The following is a 14607-nucleotide window of genomic DNA, read 5'->3' on the forward strand; positions in this document are numbered from 1 at the left end:
AACAACATCACTATCAGTACAGATCCTAAGAGAAAACATGAATTGGCAAACCCTCAAAACCATCCATAGCGTGTCAGGTACTGTAGCAGATCTCGGCAGTCCAAGATCTGCTATTCACTGAGTTAACATGATCCCACCAGTAGATCACTGAAGCTAAAACAATAACAAAAAGTTCAACAGATCAATATACTTGGAATTTGTAAAAAATACTCATACCATGGAGGAAGTAAAAATGTAATGAGAAGAGATGGTATACAGGCATATTAGAAACATAAGAAAAGGTACAAAAGGCTACAAAAATTAGGAGGAAGAAAAACAACTTCATAAATGGGCCACCGGTGATTCGACCTATGCTTGAGGCAAAATTCACGTATACTACACATTCTCAAAGAATGCCAAGAGTATCATTAAAAACCTGACAATCATAATTTTCCAGGTGTATTTACATACATCAATTTCCATATTCTGAATTACAATCACGTAGAATATTATGCATAGGCAAACATCTAGTGCAAATTACATTTTACACAATATGTTTATTTTTCCCTAGGAGAAAAAAATATCACCTGCGGAAAATCCCTACCCCTGTGCACCTGTTACATTTCGTGGTTTTGCTATTCATTCACATCTTTGAAGCGCATTGACTTCTGCCCTTGACAGACGAGTCAAATGTGGAAGTGTTCCCAAAGTGAGAAACTACTGACAAGTGGTAATGACGCACCAGTAAAGAATCAGGAACAGGCTGTGTTATTTTTGATAATGAAAAACATGCATCAAACTACTGTTTCAGCTATAGAGTTGTAGACAATATCTAGAATCTCAAGGGAGTATTTTACTGAACAAACACCATCCACACTGCAATATTTATTACATGCATAGTGTATGCGCGTTTTAATGACACGGAGCATGTACTGAAGGCAATTTCATACAGGAAGAACACAGCAACTTTACAAGTGTTGACAGTTCTCTGGGGCACTAATACATTTAGGATAATGCAAGCATACTGAATTTCATTACTGATTTGAGCGTGTGGTGACGGTGTGCTATTGAGCACACGGACTGGTTGTAGAACTTTGCTGTATGGCTGTCAGAGACTGGAATCTATGATAAAGTAACCTAGCAACAATGCAATTCAGATAAGTTACGCAATAAAGGAAACACACACACGACAGTAACTGGTTGTGTAATCAGCAGCTACAATATTAAACATATATTTATTGTTGTTAATAAATGTAATTAAGACTGTGCCGACATGTGGAAGCAAGACCGGACAGCCAGGTGTCTGCAGCGAAGGTATTTGGGAACATCAGACAAACAAACAACCTTGGGCACTTTCAATCACATGAACGCTCCAGTGTTTTATAGTAAGACATTAACGTTAGGGCTAATAATTTACAGTGCTTACTATAAGATAAATTCTAGTCAGAGAGTTGTGTGGCTTGCGTACATGACAAGTTGTCCTAAAGTAAAAGTTACTAAAGTACTGTTTCAGCAAAAACATTTTATTTTTCAAAAACGGTATCCATAAACGGGTGTTTTTCCACAAAAAGAACGACAAATGTGACACTGAGGGTCCAAAGCTCTAATGGCAGCCCACCTTGCAAAATATGCACAGCACTCAAGTGTTCCACATTTCTGACACCTGCATCTAGTCCTTTTTTTGTTTAATCAAACAGCTAGCATTCTGGGACTTGTAGTTTTAGTTTTGCCATTGAATTAATAATACACTGTCTTTAACATCCCAGCCTGGAATGAGAAATTGGTTGTAAAACCAATTCTGGTTGACAATGGGCCCCTTTGGCTGCTGTCAATGTGTTTAGGAACCGCTGGAATGCCTAACATACAAGGTGCAATTACCATTACTGGGAAGCAGCTGTGCGCAGCTCACAGATAAACGGGGCCCCGACTACATTGAGATGTAAGGGCACGCGGTACGCCCCTTGCAATGGTCATTTCTTCAACCCACCGAGATTTGAATGAATTTTCTGTATACAATTGTTGGCGACGCCTCAATAATTTAAACAAATCGTGTGATTTACTTGCGCAAATTCTCGGATTTTCTTTAATTGTGAGTCTCTTGAGGGCTCAGTCGGGAGTTACGTGTGTTTGCTGCTAAATTTGCGAATTTTGCACAGTTATTTTTAAACTTGTTAAGACTGTTATCCTGCCAACAGCTTTTCCTTTTATACTTGCACCTCATTTTAACTTCCCGCATCCTGTTTACCAGCACAGGTGGTCCGGCGGTGGGAGCAAGGGTCTGCCATCTTGAGTGTGGCGAGGGGTCAGCGGGCTTTGCTTTTTGGTCCCTAATGACATTTAAACGGTGTCTGGCGCGAGCGTGCAGCGGGCGTGTCGATGGTGCGCCGAAGGCAAGCCCGTCTGAGCCCGTCCACGCTCAGCGCCAGCCCCGCTGTTCAGGGAAGTACAGGTAATCAGCTAAAAATGCGTTATGATTGTCTTTCTTTAACCCCTTCGCTGCGGTGGCAATTCCGCCGCAGCGCTAGGGGGGAGCCGAGCGGCAGCCACATGCTCGAGGCGGAGCCGCTCCGTCACGAGCCGCGGTTGAGCTGTGCTCGTGACGGAGCGGTTCCGTCATGGCCCCGCCCGCTCAATAGAACGCGGCGCGCAGGCGCGAAATCAGCGCCGCGCAGGCGCGGCGGCAGGGCCATGACGGAACCGCTCCGTCATGAGCACAGCTCAGCCGATGCTCATGACGGAGCGGCTCCGTCATGAGCATGGGAGGGGTTAAAGAATCTCAATGTAAATACCAATACACATTCATGCCCTTTAATCAGCCTTGATTCTCAGCCCCAGGAGCTCCATAAAGCTTGTCCAGGGTGTGGGATCATAATGCCAAAGCTACTGTTTCACACCTAAGAGATGGCTAGAAATCACGCTGTAAAGTCGGGGGAATGACACAGGTACTACTACCTGGAATTAGGCCCGGATTAATGTTAGATCGCTGATTAAACACAGCACAGAGAGTGCTTTGTTCATAGAAGATGAAAACATTAAGATCGCTTTTATTACAGAATCCTGGAAGGACAATGCCTCCGGCCCGGACCTGGTCACGGTGACTCCTCCTAACTTTGTGTGCTACACTTTGAACAGGCCTAAGGGAAGAGGGGGTGGACTTGCGGTTATCTACCATTCTTCCCTTGTTGCTACCTTTAGCCCGGATGAGGCGGAAGGCTGCGAGGCGTTAGACTTCTCCCTCAGTTGATCTCCCCAGTACACCTTTCAAGGCTCACTTGTCTATAGACCACCAGGCCCTAGAGGCCGCTTCATTGAGCAGGCGGGCAAACTTATGGAAACAGGTATTATGGCTTGCTCCCATACTATTTTAGGGGATTTTAATTTCCATTTGGAAATTTTATCTGATCCAGACACAGCGAAACAAACTGCTAGACTCGATGAAGTGTAGTAACCTAGAGCAATTGGTTACTGATGCGACTCATCAGGCAGGACATATACTTGGTGGCATTGTTCTAACAATCCACATATACAAGTAACTGATATCATTCCGCTACCATGGTTGGACCATAATGCTGTGTTATTTAAACTTAATATTTCCGTGCGCCACCCTCAGAAACCAGTTAATAAAAACTGGAGAAAAGAGGGTGGAAAAAAGTAGTGGCCGAGGATTTGTGCAACGTACTCAATAAGACCACAGTTACGCCGCCTGTAAATTTAGAAAAGGCAACACGTTCCTACATTTGCTGGCTAAAAACAGCAGGGAACAAGCTAGCGCCTATAAAAAAGTTTTACCCCACTAGACGGCAACCCTCCGCTCCTTGGTATTCACAGAAAATCAGGGAAAAAATATTGAGTTGTGAACAACTGGAGAGAAGATGGACAACGGAGTACAAGGATAGCAATAAGAGGGAGTATAAACGGGGTCTTGCCATATATAGACAGCAGATTCATCAGGCAAAGCTTTTATTTTTTTCTTTGAAGATCAAGAGAGCTAATAACTCAGCTAGGGAATTATTCAATAAAGTCACTAGCCTGGCCAACCCAGTTGCTATTACATTTACACTTAGTCAGGAGCTCTTTGAAACATTGGCCTGTTTCTTTTATGCGAAAGTGGATGATATTTTTCCACTTTCACTAATGTAACCTCTAAGTCTATGGCGGGCAAAGCGGATGACCTGCATCTAGATAGGAAAGGGTCACTGGTCAATTTTGCCAAGCTTACAACCACAGAAACTGCTAACCTTCTTATGAAGGTGAAATCCGGGTCCCCTTCGGATCCTTGTTCAATAGCGATCCTAAAGTTCGCAGCAGAGCCAGTCGCTCGAGTCCTGACACCCATTTTTAATCTGATGTACAGAGAGGGTTATTATCCCCCTGCATGCAAAAAAACCTCTATTCTGCCCTTATTAAATGAAACCGATTGTTGACACTAAACATCCACATAATTTCATGCCAATATCCAGACTTCCGATACCGGCTAAAATTATCGAGAGAAATGGGGAACAGCGTTTACAACGCAACTTTTGCCACGCACTACCTTTACCACGCAACTTTTACAACGCAAGTCGTTACAACGACTTGCTCTGGGGGGCGTTGTAGGATAGGGAATGGTTTAATTTACTATCCAAAACCTTCCCTACTATCCACGGGGACTGGAGTTGGAATAGTAAATTAAACTATTCACTAGCCAGCGCCCCCCAACGCAAGTCGTTTTAACGACTTGCGTTGGAAAAGTTGCGCGGTAAAGGCATGCGTTGGAAAAGCATGCGTAGTAACAACAAACATCCTGCAGGGGTCCTCATTGAGTCCGACATTATTCAATATATATGTATGCTCTCTGTCCCCTCTTATTCAGTCATTTGGGTTTAGTCTGACTACTTACGTGAATGATACTCAAATTGTGGTGTCTCTTCTTCCATTTGAGGCAAAGAGCACGGCTCTACGTTTCAGAAGGGTGTATGAATGCCGTAGGGATTTGGATGGCCCAGAACTGCCTTAAACTGAACTCCAGCAAGATGGAGGTGGTATGTTATGGCAATGAGCCCAATTTCTGGACGCCGGATTGGGGGCCAGACACCCTGGGCCCCCACCCCGCACCCAACGGGAAGGTTAAAAACCTAGGTGTGTGGGTGGACCAGAAGCTCAAATGTAAAGACCAAATAAATTCAGTGATCTCGGCTGCATCTTTTGTTCTTAGGTCCTGCAAGAAAATTCTGCCAGTGCTACCCACAAAATGCCAAAAAATAGTGTCACTGCCATCACCATGTCGAGGCTGGACTACAGCAATAGTCTGTATTTTAACTTTAAGAAAGGCTTAATCCAGAGGCTGCAGCTCCTGAAGAATGCAGCTGCTAGACTGGTGTTGGGCATTCCAAAATACGCTCCAATAGCGAAAGAGATACGGACACTGCACCGGTTGCCAGTCAAGAAGTGTACCCGGTTCAAGGCGTTGTGTCTTGTTCACAAGGCACTATAAAGAGCAGGACCGGCCTACCTAAAAGAGCGGCTGTACTGGTATACTTCAAATAGACCATTACGTTCATCCTATGCCAAACTTATTTATGTGCCGTTTGTAAAAAAAAGCCACATGGGGTGCAAAAATCTTTGTAGTTAATGCAGCCAAAGTTTGGAATAAGCTTTCTCTGTATCTGAGAGGTATGTTGAGCCTTCTGACCTTCCGAAAAGCTTTAAAAACTTGGCTATTTGCTGATTAGCATGTCCTTGGTTCGATCCTTAGGTAATATTTCACATAGCGCCAGGACACCCACAGGTAACAGTGCCCTTAATAAATGTTATTATCATAATAATAATAATAATAATAATAATAATAATAATTGAAAGAAGACACTAGGGTACCTTTTCCAGCATGTGTACTCCATGATGCATGTCCCTTGGAGACAGCAATTGGAGACCTTCATACGCACAACTATATGCACATGACCCAGCGCCAACCAGGCCCTTTGTGCATGAATTTTACTTGCATATTAAAACAACAGGTCTAACTAGCTGTCATTAAATATTCAAATTGGAAATGTAAATTAAATGAAAAGGTCTAATTTAAGACTCAATCAATATATGCAACAATAATAATTTTAAAAAATTCAAAAGCAAAATTAAAAACATGAAAAGTAGGCACTAATCAATGAAAAATGTACAAATGTTCAAAAGTGAAGTTGATAACACAGTCCTAGCGCAGAAGAGCTTATTGCCTGAATAAAGTGATCAAGTGAGAACAGCTGTAAACATGTAAGTAAAATAAGTTTACAGAGCATCCTGTAATAATTTGGTCGTCATAATTCATGTGATTTTTAGAGAAGATTTAATTTTGGAAAATGGCTTTGCGTCCATAAGTGTTGATGGCATTTAATCACCTGAAAGAATCACTGGATCATCATCAGGCCAAACAAAGAAGAACTGCATTGTTGGACCTGGCCCTTTTTTGCTGGGTTACCCCAAACCTTTTGCCTTCCTTCTCCTATTTTCTGACCCTCTGTTTGTTGGCTGTAGGACTCCGGACACTTGACCATTGCTAATCAGTGCTAAAGTGCGTGTGCTCTCCTCTAGTTAAAACTGGTATAATTAGTTTATACCCGTTTAGCATATTTAATTTACGTAGAAGTCATTTGTAAAGTGATATACCATATACCCAGGGCCTGTAAATTAAATGCTACTAGTGGGCCTGCAGCACTGGTTGTGCCACGCCCCACCCTCCAAGTAGCCTTTCAAACATGTCTCAGGCCTGCCATTACAAGGCCTGTGTGTGCAGTTTACTGCCACTGAGACTGGGCATTTAAAACCTCTTGACAAGCCTTAAACTCCTGTTTTATTTACACCTACATCACCCCTAGGTGACCCAGGAGCAGGGTGCTATGTAAATAAAAGGCAGGACATGTACTTTCAAGTTTTAGATATCTTGGCAGTGACAAACAGCTAAATTCGTTTTTTACTGCAGTGAGGCCTACTCCTTCCATAGGCTAGCATAGGGAATTCCCTTATATACTTTTAAGTGGCAATTATTTATCAGAAAAGGAGTATCTCTGTCATGTTTGGTATGCTTGGACTGGTAACAATAAATCCTCTTTAACACCTTGGCTGCGTGGCCGATTTTGCGGAAGTGCGGCACTTCCGCAAAACGGGCGGGGCCGCGTCGGCCATTGGCCGATGGCAGCACCAGCGAGGTAGCGTTGCCGTCGGCCAATGGTCGACGGCAGCATGGAAGGGGTTAATGGTAAATCTGGATCTATCACTACTATTTTAGAATTAACTCTTTTAGAAAGTGGATGTTTCTCTGCTCTTAACTTACTCTGTTTGCCTGCAGCCTGTCTCCAATGCAAGTCTGGCAGGGTGACAATTACACTTCTATGCATACTCTCTAGTCAGCCACAAATACAGGTATGTTTGGGTGACAGGTGACACATATGCATACTGATAGACTTCCTGGGCTAGGAAAGGGAGAGGTGATTCACACCTGCATCTAAATAGGCTGTGTCCTGCTCTCGCACAAAGAGTTATGAGAAAACTGATCCAGCGGCGAACCAGCAACAGGTACTCCAATACCATATACTCACCTGGGCCCATAAAAACAACTACACAACCTCGCAATAACCACGGGAGTCAAAGTTTATGATTTACCATTCCAAGATTAGTCGCCTATCATTCTCAACTAATCTTTCACTAATCAAAAAGTTATGTCTTCTGGTCAATGGACCATTAGTTGACCTAGTTGATGGTGAAATGACTTAAAATAATTTTCTATTATGATGAAATAACCACAGACTAATGGACTAATGGTCCATTTGACCAGAGGAAAGAACATTTTGATTAGTGAAAGATTAGTTGAGAACGAGAGGAGACTAATCTTGTAATGGTAAACCAAAAACTTAGACTCCAGCGGTTATTGCCAGGTGAGTATATGGTATTGGAGTACCTGCTGCTGGTTCGCCGCTAGATCTGTTTTCTACCCTCCACCAGTAGTCTGGAGCCAGGACTGGACTGAAAGGGACCCTTGGGCACTTTTGAAGGCCCCTTGAAGTCAACCCTATATGAAAGGCATTTTGGGATATAAGTATGAGGGCTCTGGCCCTAGCAAATTAGTACACTACTGGACCTAAAAGACGTTCTGCTGAAGTAAAGGCTGCTGCGCTAGGATTGCCATTCTACTGTGACTGACTGTTCCCAGGAACTGCTGCCCTGCTGCTTGTTGACCTCTGCCCTACAAAGGGAAACCTAAGATTCCTTCCAGATTGACTTCCAGGACTTGCTGGCTTGCCCATGCTCATCACCTGCTTTATGGAACAGCGAAGTCCTTGTAAGCAGTTTGGTTGCAGCCTCCCCCGCCCTGTTCTACTCATCAGCATTCCACCTCGTGAAAAGGTGCAGGATGAGAGCAAGCGCTGCTAAACCACGAGCATTGGGTGTTATTCATTGGGGCCTCTTGACTCTGTTTAACACCACATTATCACCAATTGCGACTCAATCCGCCGGCTCTAAGCACCGAGTCCTTCCTGACCGCGGCCATCCTCTTTCAACGTCCCACCACAAAATCACCTTGCAGCGCGTCCCCCCTTGTGGAACAAGCTGCGGACATCTTCACTGCCACACCTACATAATCCTCCTTCAGCACGGCCCTCAGGCACCGAATCTCGGTGGATCGGACTCCGCTTTTTCACCCCAGCAGAGAGGGTGAGGAACAACACTGTGTTCCGGGGCCAGGGAAGACCACCGACAGCGTCCAGTCAGCAAGGGGACCCCGTAAGCCATCTTGTCGCCCTCACTGCTAAAAAGACAATATAAGCGTTCCACACCATGATGCTCCCCAGAGCTTGTGTTTGCTGACCATAGCGGTCCAAGAGATCGCATTGTGCCCCACCCAGTGACCAGGGGATACACTCCAAAGGGGTCAGGCCACAATCCCTGCAGCAACAGTGCTTACTATTGTGGTCTACGTGTCACCCAGGCAGTCTGAAGGATTTCACTGCGCCCCTTGCAGCCGAGTTTAATTCTACGCTGCTTGTGACTAAAACAGGACTAGGCTAGAGTAGTAGTCAGAGGACAGATACTGTTCATAAAACTCTACAGAATTACCGTAAAGGCTCTAGATCAAGACCTGCTGATTTTTTAGCACTGCTTGATTCCATCACAAATGAACTGGTTTGATATATGTACCAGTGTACACCTCTTGACCTGCTAACTGGATTTTTGGTCTCAGTCTAACTATATAAATAACCTTTGTTTTTGTACACCTGTGTGGAGTCTTTTTGTGGTGTGTCTGTGATTTGCTATGTGGGTTTTGCACAAATACTTTGAACATCAGCTCTTAAGTTAAGCCTGTCTGCTCTGTGCCAAACTACCAGAGGGTGAGCAGGTTAATTTAGGGTGTATATCTGATCTACCCTGACTAGAGTGATAGGTTCTGCCTGGCTTAGCTGCATACCCTAGCCAAACAGAAATCCTATTTCTAACAACCACTGTATTGGTCTATGTCACTAACTGCAAGTAGAGTTCAGTATGTGGACTTTGTCGTAAACAGCCACTCCAACTCTGAAAGGAAAGAGTCTAGATCCCAGCAGCTTATAGGTGTTGCTCTGGAGGGACTCCGGTAACGAAGAATCAATTATTGCTGGTTTTACAAAGTTAACTCTGCATCAAGGCAGCTAAGTTAACCCTGAAGCTGCCAGAGTGAAGGGCTCAATTTAATTTGGTGACTGTTCATCAAAAGCTAGTCCCCAAATTAATAAATGTCAACAAGGTATTGAATCCAGAGTAAAGATGGATTCAAAGCTTGCAGCCAGAGGGGCAGCTACATTAATCATGGACTGACTCAAAACATGAGGCCAACAGAAGACCAGGTACAGACAGGTACGGTTTCCGAAAAGCAAGAGGCAGTAAATCTTTGTTACTAGAGTCCCTTGAAAGCAAAGCATATAAACTCCTGGGCTGCAAACTCGTTCCCTCCTGGTTCTTTATGACTAGTCCAGCTTACTGTGCCCTACTTGCAATTAGTGACATAGGAGCAATAGAGGTCTCTTTTCCTTTGTTTGTCCTGATGATGACAATGTGACTCTTTCAAGGGTCAAAACACCGCTGACACCTACGGCGCAAAAAAAACATTTTCCAAAATGCACTTTTCCCTAAGGATTATATGGATTTCAACAAGATCAAATTATTACAGGCTGCTCTTTTAGATTATATTTTTGCTTACATATTCAGTCTACCGCTGTTGTTCTCACTCAATCACTTTATTCAGGAAATACTTTCTTTTTCAGTAGCACCCTGTGATCAGCCTTCTTTTCAGTACTTTTACGTTTTCATGTTGAATGTTGCCAGTTTTCATGCTTTAATTTTGTCTTTCGTAAAAAAAAATACAATAACTATTGTTGCATATACGGACTCCTTTTAAACCTATGCTTGATATATTGATTGAATCAAAGATATATTTTTTTACTGTCTTACATTTCCAATTCGGATATCTATTGGCACCTGGTTGGACCCGGTTGCTTTAATACACTGTGCACCTGTCCAACTGTGTTCTATGAGTAGCTCCTGTTGTTTTCCAAATAAATGTAATCTACAGGCACTTATTCTGGGAAAGCTGACTAACTCTTTAAGGTTATTTACCTTTCCCCTTGGTGTGTGCGTTGCTGTCAAAGTGCTCACAGGTCTTAAGACCTCCTTTAAGTTTAGTGCTCAAATTTGTCTTTGCAAAACGGGTAATGTGATACAGCGGGGCTGACCTGAGGGTGGCAGTGGTCCACGACCATTGACATCACCTCACCCATCCATTTCGCAATGTCAATATTCACAGCTCACGGCCACCGATCAGTTGCTGTTCACGACGGGTTTGACATGTCAGTTCTCACCTGAGTTAACCCTATGCTAAAAGGGGTGACACCAACTGTATGATCTATGAAACTTAAAGCTATTGAGAAATCATATGGCCGCTGCTTGGGGCCCGGGTCGAAGGCGTACAGCAAGGTAAAAGGAGCTGGAGGAATGACATCAACGTGTCCACCCTGCTCAGGGAGTTGGGTGCTTGATTCTGACATCTGATGTGACCAGCAGGAAACAAGGCTGAAAACAGGCGAACTCGACCTCTCAAAATACTAGGGGGTCAATCCATTCAATAACATCAAACAGGTGGTATTCATTCATCTTACATTGTGCACGTAGAAACAGAAAAAATGCAGCCTTGAACTTTATTTATTCTAAATTACTATTATTTTAATTGGCGACCCATTTGAAAGCTCCACCACACAACCATATTGGGCACAGGTGTAAACACCTATCCTTCGGAGGTCAGGTTCAGAGGAAAGCTCAAAACATAACTGTTTCTTCAATAACTGGGGCGCTGAAGTTTAACGGGGCGCACACGGCCTCTACTCACTACAGCGCGGGGACACGCAGGTGTGCGTAACCAGGCGCTTTATAAGCTTCTATATTATTATTATTATTAGGTGGTGTAAACGTGATGCAACTAGAGTCGGGCTGGGGCAAGAAATATGCCTGGGCACCAAAATAAAAGTGCTCATTTAGCAAAACAGATCGAAAAAAGTAGCCCACATTTGCAAATCGGCGCAATATTTAACTTATAAAGACATGCTGTATAGTATTTGCAAAGATTGCATGCATTATTTGCGCTTGCTGCAGGTAACTCGTGTCAGGATAATCATCGCTGAAAGCCGCCCACCATACCATAAAAGAAGACCGCAAACTGTCAAAACCAGCCAGGTCAGTCCCTTTGGCGCTGTCCGACTGCCCTCTACGTCGTTCGAGCCTGGCTGAGCTAGTTCTCCGGTGACCAAACTGGAAAGCAGGTTCGGACTGGGACAGAAAATATGTCCGGGCACCAAAATAAAAAGTGGCCCCATTAGTAAAATAGAAAGCTTAAAAGTGGTGCAGTTTTGCAAACTGGCAGTTTTGAGCTCGCTGTTTTAACAACATGTTAAGAATGGCATGGATTTGATCTTGCTTTGTTTTAAACATCATAATAATCAACAGTAAAAACTGACCACAAACAACTAAATAAAACACTGGCCCTCACACGGACTTGTGAGATCGGCTCACCGGTCACTAATTAGACCCTGTGGACAAGCACGAGGATGTGCGCACACCTGCTATCCGTTAACCACGCTCTGCTCAGAGAGCCATGCCGGTGCGCTCAACTGATCTGGCTGAGAGCAGCGGCTTCGCATTATAGTAGCGTGCCTTACCTCGCTGTTTGAACCAGGCGGTGGTGATCCACGAGACGGACACGAAGGTGGCCAGGCACAGGAGTGTTAGCGCACTGCCATTCCGCAACCTCATCGCATAGGTTGCCACGGCGCCTTTGCGAGAGTCCTCCGCCGAGACCGTGAACAGCCAGGCAGCTCGAAGGCGGTTGTGCCCGCGCGCCGTCTCTCTGCAGCCTGCACACCTGCGCCTGCTCCCTGCGGTGAGACTGCTCCTCTGGCCCCCGGGAGGCGGCGGGAGCAGCCTGCCTTTCCCCTCTCGCCCTCTCAGTGGTTGATGCCCTTATGTCTCTCGGTTGGCAGCATTCCCCCGTTGCTTTCCGCCTCCACTGGCTGGTCTACCGCTTTCACTCACACTGCGACTTCCTCCCTTAGCAGCGAGGGCACTGGTCGCAAGCGGGGAGAGCAGCCCGCCCCGCTTCCTCCCTCTGTCTCTGAGGGTGCCGCTTTCCTGGAACCGCGGTTACTAGTCGCATTCAGATTTCAGAACTGGTCCCGTGCGCATGCAGTTATCATATTATGCACCTCTCAGGGCACCCGTGCGCGTACTTCCGCATTCCCCACCGCCTGTTATTAGATGCAAACCTAACCCCTCCGCACCCCCCCGCCCCCCGCACATTTGCATCTGGCAATTGTGTCGTCATATTAGCCCTTGCACCACTCCCTCCGCACATTTACCTTACTCACAGCTCACAATAATTACGTGCCTCGCCAAAAGCAGTAGTAAGTGGGGTAGTGGTGAGTCTCGCCACTTCCTCCGGTACTGCTGCTTTTCACTTCGTCCTCTTCCAAGCCGTGGCACAGTGCTGGTCCTTTTTTTCCACCAGTCATGATGCTTGCACCCCTCCCTGCATCCTGGTTATGTTTCTGTTTCTTCAGATCCTGATCCAGGTCATCCTAGCACTGTTTCATCAGGTCCTGGTCCCCCTCTCACTGGCCTTCCTCCACGTCCTGGTCCTTCTACTCCTAGTCCTCCAGATTCTCCACACAGTCATCCTGATTTGCCTACTGGTCCTCTCCCTGCTGGTCTTCCTCTTCATGGTCTTGAATTTGCTGTTCTGGTCCTGGTCTTGCTCCTGGTCCTAGTTCTCTTCGATCTGGCGCCTCTGATGCTGGTATTTTAGCCTCTCACATCCTGGGCCTTCTTATCCTGGTAGCCTGGTGCCTCATCACAGCCATCACAAGGGGCATGGGCATTCGGTGCATTATGCCCCAGGCACTGCACACTCCAGAGCTCCACTCTCATTCAGAAATATTTATTTGTAGATTTTTAATTCCAAACAAGCCAGCCTCTTTATTAACCACTTCCCTGCTGCCGTCGGCCATTGACCGTCGCGAGCACTACCTTCGTAGTGCTGCACACGTCCCGACGCGGCCCCGCCCGCGCAAGAGAACGCCAGACCGCAGCGGAATTACCGCAGCGGTTAACTGGTTAACAATGAGCAATCATATGTTGCCCGACTGCTAGATGGAGCTAGACTCCGTGATTTCTCTTTCCCTAAAGTATATTTCTTTTATACTTTGAAACTAGAGCTGCTTATCGCACCTGGCTAAAACGTAAGAAGCATCCACAGGGCCTCCATTAAGATTTTAACCCAAACTTTCCACTGGCTTCTCACAACCCTTCTTCTGGTCTTTGTCCTGCTGGTCTTCATTCTCTTCAACTTTTTGGTTCAGATCCTCTGGATCTCGACCCTCTTTTCATGTTCCTCCTGGTCCTGGTCAAATTCAATCTCTCCTGGCCAAGAACCTCACTCACCCTCCCCAATAAAAAAACCTGTCCTCCTAGGCTTAGTCCTGCTCCTGCATCTCTTGTTTCTGTTGATCCTTTTTGTTGTAATCTTCCTTGTAATGGACCTCCTGGTGCTAGTCTCTATGATCCTCCTTCTCATAACCCTGTCCTTTTGATCCTTTTCCTACCTGCACTAGTCAACCAGACCTAGGTCCCTCTGATCCTTCTGGTGTCGTGTTTCTCCTGGTTCTTTCCATATTCCTAGTTTTGATTCGCAAGGCCTTGGCCTTCCTGGTCCTGCTTATCATCTTTTTTTTCTGATCATCCAAGTTCAGGTCCTTCTGGTCGTCTTGGTCATGCTCATTTCAGTCTTCATGGTCCTGGTGTTAAGGGTTTAGCCCTCCTCCAGATCCTGGTACTACTGTTGGTCCATATCATCTTGCTGCTGGCCCTCCTTGTCCTGTTCTTCCTGACACTGGGGCCCATAGTCCTGACCCTCATTTTCCTGGTCCCCATTTTTTGGCCTCCCTGGTTCTCTAGACCATGTTCCTCCTAGCCTTGGTTCTCATGGCCCTGGTCATCCTTATACTCTGGTCTGGGGCCAGCTGGTCCGATCATAGTGTTTCTGTTTGCCTTTTTGCGGGCCTCCTTTTTCTGGTCCTGTTTGCAGAT

The 14607-nt window shown here is 45.4% G+C and overlaps 1 protein-coding gene across 2 annotated transcripts in view; it reads right to left on the reverse strand.

Moving 5' to 3' along the window:
• MGAT4D (MGAT4 family member D) overlaps positions 1–12643 on the reverse strand; it is a 720909-nt gene extending 708266 nt beyond the window's left edge. The window contains exon 1 of one of the 2 annotated variants that reach the window (XM_086962223.1): positions 12186–12643. In XM_086962223.1, coding sequence (XP_086818349.1) covers positions 12186–12279 — 94 coding nt within the window. In that variant the 5' untranslated portion in view covers positions 12280–12643. The remainder of the gene's footprint in view (positions 1–12185) is intronic. The other variant, XM_086962222.1, reaches the window with a different exon arrangement.
• Between the last annotated feature and the right edge of the window lie 1964 nt (positions 12644–14607).

This window comes from Lissotriton vulgaris, chromosome 3_1 (assembly GCF_964263255.1).
Source record: "Lissotriton vulgaris chromosome 3_1, aLisVul1.2, whole genome shotgun sequence".
NCBI classification, from domain to species: Eukaryota; Metazoa; Chordata; class Amphibia; order Caudata; family Salamandridae; genus Lissotriton; species Lissotriton vulgaris.